This window comes from Poeciliopsis prolifica, unplaced genomic scaffold, assembly GCF_027474105.1.
Source record: "Poeciliopsis prolifica strain line A6 unplaced genomic scaffold, Auburn_PproV2 SCAFFOLD022, whole genome shotgun sequence".
NCBI classification, from domain to species: domain Eukaryota; kingdom Metazoa; phylum Chordata; class Actinopteri; order Cyprinodontiformes; family Poeciliidae; genus Poeciliopsis; species Poeciliopsis prolifica.
This window is the reverse complement of record NW_026562397.1, coordinates 517,978-530,828: the sequence shown is the minus strand read 5'-3', so window position 1 is coordinate 530,828 and position 12,851 is coordinate 517,978. Positions and strand designations below refer to the sequence as shown.

Genomic DNA, 12,851 nt, shown 5'->3' with positions numbered 1-12,851 from the left:
ACTATATTCTCAACCACAACTCAAACGCTCATATGTAATAATCCTGATAGGTGAAGTATGGCTTGATGCCAGTTACTGCAACACAACGTCAGGGAGTGGATTCTGTGGCATAATCAGGGTAGATCAGGGTAGCTTTTGAATGAAAAACAAAACCACACACAAATAGGCTGGTGGTCATAAAGTTACGCTTGATTAGTAAACACAATTTATGTTCCAGTTCCTGTTCTAGCCACTTTTATTGCACCAGCAGGAAAGAAAGTTCCTGTACAGTTTCTTTTAGAGGAAGGATTCTTTGATCGTGTAACATTCATCCCAATTTACTCGTACCAGGACCAGACCAAAAACCCTCAGCCGTTACCTTAAAAAATTAGATTTAAGTATAAAACAAGATTTAATGCTGAAAAGTCATACAAACGAAACAGATACAGAGTGACATTCACCATCTAGCGCTGGGCCCCACTCAGCTCACCTTAGGGTTGACTCCAAGTGAAGCAATGATTGCAGAGCAAAGATTCTGCTCCCTCTCTAAGGTGTTGGTCTGCCTTAATCAGTTTTGATTTTGTGTGACTGTCACCATTTTTATATGTTAAGGTTATGTAAGCATGCAGCAGTGAGTGTGTAGTGCATAAAAGTGACACAGAATCATATATTTATTACACTCCTAAGTTGTAAATGATTGCAGAACCACCTGACTTGTTTGGTCTAACCCAAACCCAAGTACATATAACTGTTTGTGGAATAAAACCTAAGAAGCAGTTGAATTCTAAATTCCTCTTTTGGCAAGAAAAAGTCTCTGAATTCTGGAAATTATTTTCTCATCTCTGGAGCCATCTTAAAGTTCATCCCAGTAGATGAGTTTTGTGGACTCTGTACTTCTCTTGCTTTAAGAAAAGTGCTCAGTGTGCTCAGATATACACAGAACTTTTTACACCGTTTAGTCACCCCTTTTGTGTGTTTTAGGATTTTGGTTCTTGTTTATCACATTGTGAAGAGTGGATATGTCAGCAGGTAAAAGAAAAAGGATTTTCAAGTTTATTTGAAGAGCACATTTCAGCAACAATGCAGGTATTACAGATAAATCACTGTCAGTAACAGTTTGATTTCAAATGTGTTTGACCTTTGTTCCCTTTCTACTGATAATACAGCCTTATTAGATGTTTTTTTTAAAACACTAATAAAATGAGCTCTCTGCTTTTAGAAGCACATATTGTTGCAGGACAAACTGTGTTTTCCTCCACATGGATAAAACTGGAACTGCTTTAGTTTAACTACACTTTTTCTTTTGATGTCAGTAGGAGCATACAAAGCACCATCTAATATATGGTTAAATGTTCACACACAGTTTCTACATTTACCTGTCGTAGGTTTCATTTTGTTAGGCTAAGGCTGAGTATATTGTTTTAAGCTCAATCAGTCACCATTCCTTTGGAAGACATTGAGAAACTCTTTGATGTTTGGAGCTGGAGTTATTATCCACATTGTCCTGAAGTGTACATTTAGAATTGTGATCCTTGATTTGTGTTTGATCTTGTCCTGCAGTGGAGGAGTCGGACATAATAGACTTGGAGAAGCGCTACTGGCTGCTCAAAGCCCAGTCCAGAACTGGCCGCTTTGATTTGGAAACCTTCGTCCTGCTGGTGTCTCCTCCTATCCATTCCTCTCTGAGTGAAGGTAGGTCCTATCTTCTCTGATATAGGTCTCCATGCTATGAAAACATATTTGATAGAAACATGCAATCTTTAAAAAAGATTATAAAGTATTGTTAAGCATGAAAATGGATATGGAAACATCTGCATCTAAGCAGTGGTCTTGGTCTTTGCATCCATCACGCCCAAACCCTCCTCATTCAGCCACCCTAAATCTGTCATCTTGCCCCTGCAGTACATCTATCCCACCAGACAACACCCACCCACTGACATGTCGGTCAAGCCCCACCCACTTACCAACACAATGTACATCACTAACCCTACCCACCCGACTGTCCATCACACAATACCCACCCACCTGCCCTGCTGTCGTCGGTCACACCCATAGACCTCGTCTATATACATACCTGCAGTAAATCCACATTGAGCCTGTCCTATACTTTAAAAACTGGTTTAAGAATTCTGGAAATATGAGTCTGTGTGGAAATTGGAACCAATCTGGGGAATCTTAGAAATCCATGTCAAACATGCAAACACATCAAGCCTGAACTGACACGGGCAGTTTGATAACTTGTACTGTCCTTAATTGGTGTCGAGGTTTGATCCCTGCTTGTTGAACTCTTTGGAATTTTAAATCAAACTTTGTGAAATCATTGGTAAGGTCTTCAGGTTTCAGTGTTTGGAAACCTGAAGACCTTACCAATCAACCAATCGAGTGATTCGATGGTTGATGGAACGTGACATGGACGTGTGGCTTTCTTTCCACAGGAGTCTCTGCTTTTACTTTGGAATCATTTGTGATCTTTGGTTTACAAACTCTGAATCTCAATGAGCTCACATGCAATTAGCCCAGAATGGTCTCTCCAGCCCCTGCTCCTCCTCCTGCACTGTTTGCTCTTTAATACTGCATCCAAACATAATTTCTGTTCTTCATGCTGTGTTTCAGGTCTGTTTCACGCCTTCGATGAAAATCGGGACAATCACATAGACTTCAAAGAGATCTCTTGTGGACTCTCAGCGTGCTGTAGGGGGCCTGTTGCTGAAAGGCAGAAATGTAAGCCATGCTGTGGTTCTAACTGCTTATAGATAAATGAACCCTCCTTGAGGGCTTTCATAATAACAGGCTTCCTGTCATAAGAGGGCTTTCTCCTGTGTCGCTCTATTATGTAGCCTCAAATCAACTTTTTGATCGATTGGATGTAGAAAAAGGTATATTAAGATATTAGCTACATCATAAACTTAATTAGTTTTATTTCCTTCTTCAGTTTGCTTCAAAGTGTTTGATGTGGACCGTGACGGGATTCTGTCTCGAGATGAGCTCCATGAGATGGTTGTTGCCTTGCTGGAGGTGTGGAAGGACAATCGCACAGACACAATCCCTGTGAGTTCACCTGCAGGCTCAGAGAGCATTCATTTCCTGCTATAAACACATGATTCAGTGCAAAACAGCCCAACAACTTTGGCTTAGTAATAAATGTGTTGTAGTCTGGTGCTTCCTGCCTTGAAGTCGTCTGATTTTCTCATTTGTGTTTTTAAGCTCAAAAACACATGAAGTGAGTTTAAGAAGAAAGAACAAAATTAAATCTTTTGTTTCAGTTGAAATGCAGCAGATCAGCGCATTCAGGATTCCCAAATGATCTTGAAACATATGGAAATAAAATGAGAATATGTTGTTACCAAATAGACAAGTTAAGAAAAAAGAGTGTAAAAGCTGATAGACTTTATACTTTATTCTGTTCTGTCATAGAAAAAAATGTAAACATCTGAAAAATGAAGTATAGATTCAAAGTTCAAACATAGCATCTTTTATTTGTGTTGCCTCTTCAGTATATTGTTTTTTAAAAGTGAAGGACACATGTGCACTCATTCAGTCAGGGTTTTGAACTTGACTTGTGATTCTGGTCTAAATCCCAAATAAAATAATTGAAACTTAATTTGACATGTTTAAACATGTCAAAAATGAGATCAGAAAGTGAGCTTTAAGGAATCTATATTGAAGGTAGGACAATCCTGACCTTAGTAAACAAGTGTTACAGATTTTCATTCAATATTAGAAAGTCATATACTTTACCAAACAGTCCCATGCCAACTTCAGCATTTTGTTTTATGATTTGTGGAACATAAAACTATTAAATCCTAACTACTGTTGATGTGGTCAGATAGATTTTTTTTATAACCAAATGTTCACATTTTTAGAAAAGGTGCAGAAAAAAGTCTAGCACTTCAAGTCTTGTGAATGTTTGGAAATGGAAAATATGTGGGAACCCTACACATGAACTGAATGAAAATAATTCCACTTCAGCCTGCAGAATGTTCCCCAACAGATTTGAGAGCTCAGCTTAGTTCTGGTTTCTCTTGTCTCCCACTGACATGTTGATGCTGTTGCAGGAGCTGACCAGCAGCGTCTCAGACATAGTGGAGGAAATTGTGAAGATGCATGACACGACCAAGGTAAGACACCCAGGTGCTCTTCTTCACACGCATTTCCAAAAGCCTAGTTCCCAAGATACTATCTGTTTCAATGTGAAATTAAAGAACACATTTAAATAAGTAGTAAAGCAAACAGACTGATGACAATTTCATAAACTAAACATTAAATTGTCAGATCAAATTTAGGATTTGATACTTCCATTATCCAACACACTTATCCTTGTGGGGATATGAGGGTGCTGGGGTCTATTTACAGCGGCTGACGGGCAAGCGGAGGGATACGCCTCCCCTCAACCAGGACAAGTCGCCTGTATACACACTATAAGCAAATCCTACACAACACCTCAGAACGGTTTTTACAAAAATAAAATCTCACTGTTTAACATCACATATGCTTTCATTTTGCAGACTTAGGTTTCGAGAGATAATGTGAAACAAGAAGGAGGCTAACTCGACTATTGCGTCACGTTGCAGTAATTGGTCCGTAAAGAAGGAAACACAGAAAACGTTAATTTGATTTCGGTAGTCATTTGTGGAAAAGTTGTAATGACTGGCAAAAATTGCAAGTCTATGCAAAATAAGTGCATTTGTATTAATAGCTGCGATCAGAACATTGCGACTTCCTGGAGGGACAAATAAGTGGCATCATACCTGAAATCAGACCAGCACGTCACACACATAGTAACCAGATGGAGTGAAGTCTAAAAAGTTTTGTGAGGTGTTACAGTGAATGCAGACAGTCCATACTGTCTTCAGACAGTATGCATACAGACAGTATGCATATTATGCACAGTACATACTAACTACTATCCACTCTGTAGATAGTAGTAGATCCACTCTGAAGATAGTAGTAGATCCACTCTGTAGATAGTAGTAGATCCACTCTGTAGATAGTGCAAACTATCTATAGACAGTCTGCACTGTCTATAGACATTAGTTTGACGTTAAACAGGAGCTTGTGGGTTTATGCCAGGTTGACGTTAATACTGTCATTAGTGTACTTTACAAAACATAAATTAGTAGCATATGATGAACTTCTTGGGAGAGTCCATACTGTCTGCAGTATTCAGACAGTGCAGTATGCTGACCTGTGTGTCGTTTGGCTCCTCACAGTTGGGTCACTTGACCCTTGAAGACTACCAGATCTGGAGCGTGAAGAGCGCTTTGGCCAACGAGTTCCTGAACCTGCTCTTCCAGGTTGGTACCCCGGCATGCTGCTGTGGCACAATACAGCTGCTGGAACCGCAACAGCATTCATTCATAATCATGTCAATGTGTTTGACTTATCCCAGGTTTGCCACATAGTGCTGGGCCTCAGACCTGCCACTCCTGAAGAGGAAGGGCAGATCATCAGGTAATCCACCTCTTAAGCTGATTTTTCTTTTTCTGTTTCGAGAGGGTATGTGTTTATATCTGATGACAGTTTCTTGTTCTGTGTGTGTGTCTGTCTGTATGCAGGGGGTGGTTAGAGAGGGAGAGCAGACATGGGCTGCAGCAGGGCCAAAGCTGGTTCCTGATCTCCATGCTGTGGTGGCAGCAGTGGAAGGACTATGTTAAATATGTGAGTAAAGTAGAAGAAACAAAGCACCATTGTGCATAAAGTAATAATGTTCATTTCATACAAAGCATTGTCAACATTAAATATTTATTCTGTTAATCAAGGAGTACATTCTCCCCAATATTTAGCTTCATACCAGGTGAAGTCATGTCACTATTATAAAGATAAAACATCTTCCTGCTGTTTGTAAATAACATAACAGAATCACAGCAGTTGGTGAAAATGGTTAATTGTTCCTGAATAATCTTAAAAAGTTGCTTGATTATTATTTTTTTTCACATCCAGATGACCATAAAATGATCTAAAGGGAGGATGGAAAATGGCTCTTTTCAAACTTCATTCCCAATCCTGTTATTTAAACCGAGATACGCTTTATGTTCTCCAAATCGTAAAGGATACTGTCACCATGGTGACACCTTTTTATCACTTCAGAGATCCAGTGACCAGTGTAACCAGCAGTATGTTCTGGAGATGGACTCTGATTTTCAAGCAACAGCAGGAACACATTTTGCCTCTCTCACATTCTGAATGAGCAGACATGATGACATGTTCTGACGTCATCATGTAAGATGACATTCACTGATGCATTCACTGATTAAAAAAAAACCTGTGCTAATTACCTGTCAAAAGCTGATAATCAACCTATTCTGTTTTCATGTTACAACATTATAATTTGTGGCTTCTCTGCATATTTACATAACAAGTAAAAAGCATGCTACATGTAATCCAAAACCATAAACTAGAGTAGATTTAAAATATTCTTTATCGTCCCACAGTGGGAAGTTCAGGTGTAACTGTGCAGGATCGAGGGATGTAGGATCACACAAAAGTAAAAATGTATCCAACTGTATACAAAGCAAAGTTAAGAAAATACTGTACAGTAAGGAGAAAATTATAACATAAAAATATTGTAGAGTTATTAAAAATGGTGTCCACCCATCGAAGGAATGAACTTTTTTTTTTTTTAAAAGGCTTAAAAGTAAAAACAAATTACACTCATCTGGCATTCACACCAAATTTGACTTGCAATTTTAATACATTATTTTTCTCCCTTTCTCTGAGTTATAAATTACAAAAAGATATTTTCAAAAACTTTATTTTTTTTTTTACTTTTTTATTTGTCCTGAGTTTCCCTGAATTCAAAGTCCAGCCAAATACAAGTTGCTTGTAAAACATGATGGAAAGCTCTGAGTCGGCTACAGAAGCCCTAAAAACGTTCTGATTTTCCAAAAATGAAATCTTCATACCCAGAAAATTCAGTTAATAGATGAAAATGATTGATCGCTCATAAAGCATTCATAGTATTTTTCTGTTTTCTCTAAATGGTAATATTTCCTGATGTGCATCATTCGTCAGTCTGTTGATTTTCATGCACTGATTTGAGCATTTTATTGCTGAAAATGTTTGTTAAACATTAGAAAGGCAGAAAATATGATGAAACATCAGCAGTTCTGTTGAGGTGTGGGAAGTGTCAGTATGTCAGACTCCATCTCATCTGAGCCAAACTGTGAGAACCAACACCCTCCCTTTTTTTTTTTAGCTCTTTTTTAACTTTTTATGTTGCCTCTTCAACACAGAAGAGGCTGTGTGTGTTTTTTATTTATCTATAATTTCCTGAGGGAGTCTTCCCAAGGGATCAATAAAGTCAAGTCTAAGTCTCTCTAAGTCTGAATTGTCCCAGTCATTTAGCCAAAGCAAGTTCTTTAGCTGGAGTTGTCATGGAAACCACTGTTAACTTCTAGCCACTTCAAACACTGACAGGACAGTCCCTGCTGTTGTCTTCCTGTTCAGGAGCATAAAGGCATCGTTGTGGAGCAGCCGTCCATTCTGAGCTCACTCAGGCCCCTGACAGCCATGGCCACCGTGGATCCCGTAAACCCTGACAGGCCCGGGGGTCTGGGGACCTTCGGCCCCTTCAGTCCCTCAGAGGAAAAGTCTCCTGATGCTGTGTCCAGTGCCTCAGAAGCAACAGAAACTGGTCAGTCTTCTTGAAACAGTCCTCAGTAGATAAGAGTCCATTACTGATTTTTCTGTTTGTTAATTCATGTGAAAACAAGTAAGTGAGAGTTTTTAAATTTAGTTCAATCCCGTGAATTTACATACCTCCACATCTGAATAATCATATTATGTTGCTGAGGGAGATAAACATGTCAATTCTTACATGTCAGTTACTCTCAATCCAGACCAGCATGTCTTAGATTTGTTGTACAGCAATAGAAGTCCAGCCTCCATATGAATAACTACAATAACTGCTTAAGGTAATTATTAATAAAACTAGTCATTTGGATCACAGTTACCAATTTGCAACCCCACCCGATCTTTAAAACGGAATATGTTTTGATCATCAAGGAAATAAGACAAATAGTTCAGCGTCAATTGGTGTCTACCTGATGCAGCTCAGATTTTAAAATGATAACAGAAGAAGGTGCAAAAAGCACTGATGCTGTCTGAGCAGCAAGATGTTACACATACATAGAATGAATACAGATAACTACAACTAGCTTACTATCATTAAGCTAATGATAAAATGACAAAAGAATTTAAATGTTTAAAGATAAAATATTTAAATGTTAAAATAGATAAAAATAGATCCAGATGAATTGTGAATATTGAGAAAGTAACTTTATGTCATGAGGAGTGTGTTAGTTGGTTTGAGCTAATTCAGATTCACTATGACCTCTGTACTCTTCACACAGCACCACAAGACAGTGGAATGAATAAAACATGAAATAACATATCGAACAATCTCTAGTCACAGAACAGTATATTCAAAATATACTGTGCAGACTGTGTTGTGGTTGATTAAATAACATAAAAAATTTTGAATAGTTCAATTTTCATATTGGTTGTAATATATGAAATCACCATTGAAGACCAGTTTTGTTTGATGCTGTTATTTGATGATCTGGGTATAAAAACCATTTTTCAGTCAATAGGTTCACATAGTCTGACAGAAAAGGGTTTCGCTGAATTACTTCAATTTAAACTGATGGTGCTGCAGATTTCAACTCAGGTCAGAAATCTTGGTTTAGTCATGAAACATATGAAGGCTTCAGCTACCAGATTGAACAAGTTTCCATCCATAAGACGTCCTGGTGAAAAAGCATATGAAATTATTAGAGACTTAATTCCTCATAGTATGATGTTACTGCATTTATTTAGGCCTCCTCTGTCATTTGACAGTTTTGCTATTTTCTGACTGTTTGCTGTGGATGTTGATTTCCTCTTCCCAACAGCACTGAGTCCTCAGCTGGCTCCCTCTGCAGCAGAGAGCTGCTTCGCCCGTCAGCACAACATTTCAGAAAACAACAATCAGTGTTTTTCTGGAGCCAATGGCCACCTGCCCTCCCAGCTGACAGCACAGAGGCCTGGAGCCATCGACAACCAGTCTCTGGTCACCACCGACCCCATAAAGGCAAGGAGGGCTTTTCCTACGTCCTGTACCCACTCATCCTGTTGACCGGTGGAATTCATTGGAACTGTTCTCCTGCTCTGTGGATTTTTCAGAATAGTTCTTAAAGGGTCATCCATATAAAGTCCCAATCCAAAAAAATTTAAAGCATTAATTCTTTATTCAAAAAAATCTTCCAACCTGTATCAGTTGAAGGAGTAGTCCACCCCTCTAAGCAGAATGGGTATATATTAATATTGCAGTTATTGCCGATGAGCAATATTATATATTTTTTACCATTGTTGCGACCAATTAGATACAAACGGCAATCGGATGAAAGTAAAAGTAAATATTGGTTGTTAATATGGGCCCAGTTTTATTTATCAGATCGACACCAATATGTTAAAAAAATGACCAACATCAATACTGATGTTAGTGCTGATATATCGTATAACCATAGAATGTGTTCATGGGTTTTGGGTCGTCAGAGTCGCGTAGCAGGACTTCCTTTCACACACAGCATTTTGCAGAAATATTTATAACTCTTACATTTTTCTACATTTGATCATTTTACAGACGTATGCTTCTCCAATAAACACAAATTGTCCACATTAAAAATCCGCCACTGTCCATCCTGCTCTGCTGTGTTTAGGAAATTAGACAGAACCAAGTTGTTTTGTTCAGGGTATTTTCTTTCATCTGCTTGTTAGTGGATATGTTTGACATCTGAGAATAGAAGCCACTCTGCTTTAGCGTGAACTCCAGAATGATGAAGTCCCCCTGCTTTACACTGAACTGCAGTCATACAGGCTGTAGAATGAGAATGGCTTCACTTTGGTGAGTAAATAGGAAAGAAACTGTTAAATACTGGTTCCACTTTGCATCATGATATTAGTTTAGTAGCAGAGGTTCTCACTTCAAACCCACTTCTTTCTTTATTTATTTTTTTGTGGTCTGGAACCAGATAGTGTTTCCATTTAGTTTTTATCTAAGTGGTTTACTATAATAATAGAAGGCTGCCAGCTTTTCCACAGCATTAGGATTTTGTCTCTGGATGTTATGTGTAATTCAAAGCGACAGAACAGCGTCTTTTCTGGGCTTTTTCCCTCCCTGCTTACGTATCTGCTGTGCTCTATCCCCGAAGGCCCCTACGTTAACTATGGAGGGTGGCAGACTGAAGCGCTCTTTGCAGCTGGTGCCTGGTAGAGACTTTGAGATGGTGCCAGAGCCTGTGTGGCGGGCCCTCTACCACTGGTACGGTGCCAACCTGAGCCTGCCACGACCGGTGAGTGAACGGAGCAGGGTGAGGCAAAGGAGAATAATGGCCCTTCAAGCTGGATAGCTGGAAAAACAGAGCGTGGCACTGAACTTATGACTGTAGTCCAGATTCACTTCCAACAAAACCCAACAAATTAAAACAAAATAGTTTTGTGAAACTAAAACAAGTAAAAAAACATTTTCACATGTGGCGAAAATATACATAAGACATAAACATGTTTCTATCCCTTTTCTTTGCTGAAATTTTTTTTAAAAATCTGAATTTCATTATTAAGATATTTCTTTTCTTTCCATATCATTATTCCTTTTGATCAACAAGTACATGTAATGTTATCTTAATGTACATCTTTAACCTGTCAGACCTTTTCTCTGTGCTGGACTGTAGACATGTTGAATTTGATGAAGCTGATTTATAGGAAGCTAGTCTCCTTAGAATAAATGCTCTACAAAACCAAAATGTCTCAGCATGTTCCTTTATGGAACACCCAGGAACCCAGGAACAGCAGCTTCATTTCTAGCTAACATAACTTTCTGCTTCACTCCTGCAGGTTATCCTGGAAAGCAAGACTGGTCAAGCAGAGCTGGAGCTGTTCCCCCGCTACCTCCTGTTCCTCCGCCAGCAGCCCGCCACACGCTCCCCTCAGTCCAACATCTGGGTCAATATGGGTATGACCAGCCTGCGAATGTTCCCTCCGTATTTGCCACCACCAAGAGGTAACGTAAGCCTGCAGCAAGACCAGAGCAAGCCGTCGATAAATGTTTCCCTGAGCAATCCCACATCTCCCACGGTTAATTTCTCCTGTGTGGACTGATCCAAGCTGGGCAGAACTCTGGATGAACCCGTGGCCCAGCAAAGACTAATCATTAGGAAAGTTTAATAATTGACTTTTCCAATCTTCACAGCTTTGCAGAGATGGCATAATAGTGTGAGAAAGAAATCTGGGAGCGGTTTAGCAACTAATTAAACTATGACTACAGACTGCTGTTTCAAAGTATAATACAGTGCCTTGCAAATGTTTTCATATTCAATGTTTTGTCACTTTACAACCTCAAACCACAATGTTTTATTTGGAAGTTGATGTAATAAAGCAACACAAATTGTGTAAAAACATAAATTGGAAGAAAAAGAATACCTTGGTTTCAGCTGGTTTATTTTTTTATGGATGACTAAATCATGATGGGCCTTTTATTAAGTTAATAGTTTGTAGAACCACCTTTTGCTGCAGCTCACAGTTTTACCTGCTCATCTTGGCAAAGTGGCCCCTCAGCCGGATTATATTGGTTGCACGGGATTTTATTTAGTGGTATCGGAGTACAAAAGAAAACAATCTACCCTTTTCTTCCAGTTTATGATTATGTTATACTTTGTGTTGGTTTATTACATAAATCTGATGTTAAATACACTAAAATGTGCTGTTGCAACTTGAGAAAACAAGAAAGGTTTAGGGGTATGAATACTTTTGCGAAGGATTGGATTTCAAGCCATGATGATGATCTCTACAACATCAATAATCACTGTTTTGTAACAAAATGTAACTTTTCCTGCTGTCCTCCCTTTTAGCAGTGACAGAAGAGGTAGAAATACTCGACTTCTGCTATCTGTATTTAAAATCCTCCTCAGTTTATTCCTAGTCTGCATTGTCAGCGTTCTGCCTAAAAATCTTAGCCTCTTCCTCTTGTTTTACAACATTTGTTGCATAAACTGAGGTCAAAAGGAAAGTGAGGCAGTGTCCTCACCTTTCCGTGTCATTTCTCTGCTGATGAACATCAGAGCTTTCCTGGACTTCTAGAAAGTCATTTCAAGCCTAATCAGGTTTGGATGCTCAGGCTGACATCAGCGCTGCGTGTGTGAGCGCGCTCCTCCAAATCATGTGATCAAATTCTGTTTGGAGTTTGAGTCCTGCTGTGGTTCCGACCTGGGCCTGAGAGCCTGATCCGGCCCTAATGGCCCCTCTTGGGATGCAGGAGGAACATATACAGGCTGCTATTTATTGTGCCATGGTGGGAAAGCAAAGCTGTGTGGGTGGGAATCAAACTAGAAAATCTCTTCATATTTGTTCATTCGCCACCAGTTGAATAATAAGACTAATAATGATCTATCTGTGTTTGAGTTGTGAATCCACCAGGTTAGTTTACTGATTATTTGACCAATCATGCCTGCTCTGATTGATTTTTCTTGCTGCTTTCTTACAACTAATCCTCAATCAGCTGATGGCTTCTGTTGGTTGCATCTGTGAGCTTGTATGCTGGATGGAAGCTCTGGTCCTGGTCTGGTCTGATCATCAGGATTTGTCTGGTGTTTGGGTCCAAATAGTGGTTTGTATCATGCAGGAAATGTGCCGTCTCCTAACGCTCCTCTGAAGAGGATGCTGGCGTACACAGGCTGCTTCAGCCGCATGGCCACCATCAAGGACATCCACCTGTACCTGTCACAGCGGCTCCGCATCAAGGAGGAGGACATGAGACTCTGGCTCTACAACAGTGAGGTGAGCAGAAATCACTCAAAAACCTCATGTTCTGTGTTCAGAGATCAGCCTGAGATTATTTC

The 12,851-nt window shown here is 39.4% G+C and overlaps 1 protein-coding gene across 6 annotated transcripts in view; it reads left to right on the top strand.

Annotated features, from left to right (window-relative positions):
- The window catches only part of usp32 (ubiquitin specific peptidase 32), a 50,697-nt gene that overhangs the window by 24,266 nt on the left and 13,580 nt on the right, over nt 1–12,851 (top strand). For 4 of the 6 annotated variants that reach the window (XM_055045499.1, XM_055045496.1, XM_055045500.1 and 1 more), the window contains 12 exons: nt 1,540–1,671; nt 2,593–2,700; nt 2,912–3,027; nt 4,035–4,097; nt 5,190–5,273; nt 5,369–5,430; nt 5,535–5,637; nt 7,426–7,612; nt 8,871–9,049; nt 10,170–10,310; nt 10,852–11,017; nt 12,635–12,789. In XM_055045499.1, coding sequence (XP_054901474.1) covers nt 1,540–1,671; nt 2,593–2,700; nt 2,912–3,027; nt 4,035–4,097; nt 5,190–5,273; nt 5,369–5,430; nt 5,535–5,637; nt 7,426–7,612; nt 8,871–9,049; nt 10,170–10,310; nt 10,852–11,017; nt 12,635–12,789 — 1,496 coding nt within the window. The remainder of the gene's footprint in view (nt 1–1,539; nt 1,672–2,592; nt 2,701–2,911; nt 3,028–4,034; nt 4,098–5,189; nt 5,274–5,368; nt 5,431–5,534; nt 5,638–7,425; nt 7,613–8,870; nt 9,050–10,169; nt 10,311–10,851; nt 11,018–12,634; nt 12,790–12,851) is intronic. The other 2 variants (XM_055045501.1, XM_055045498.1) reach the window with 1 other exon arrangement.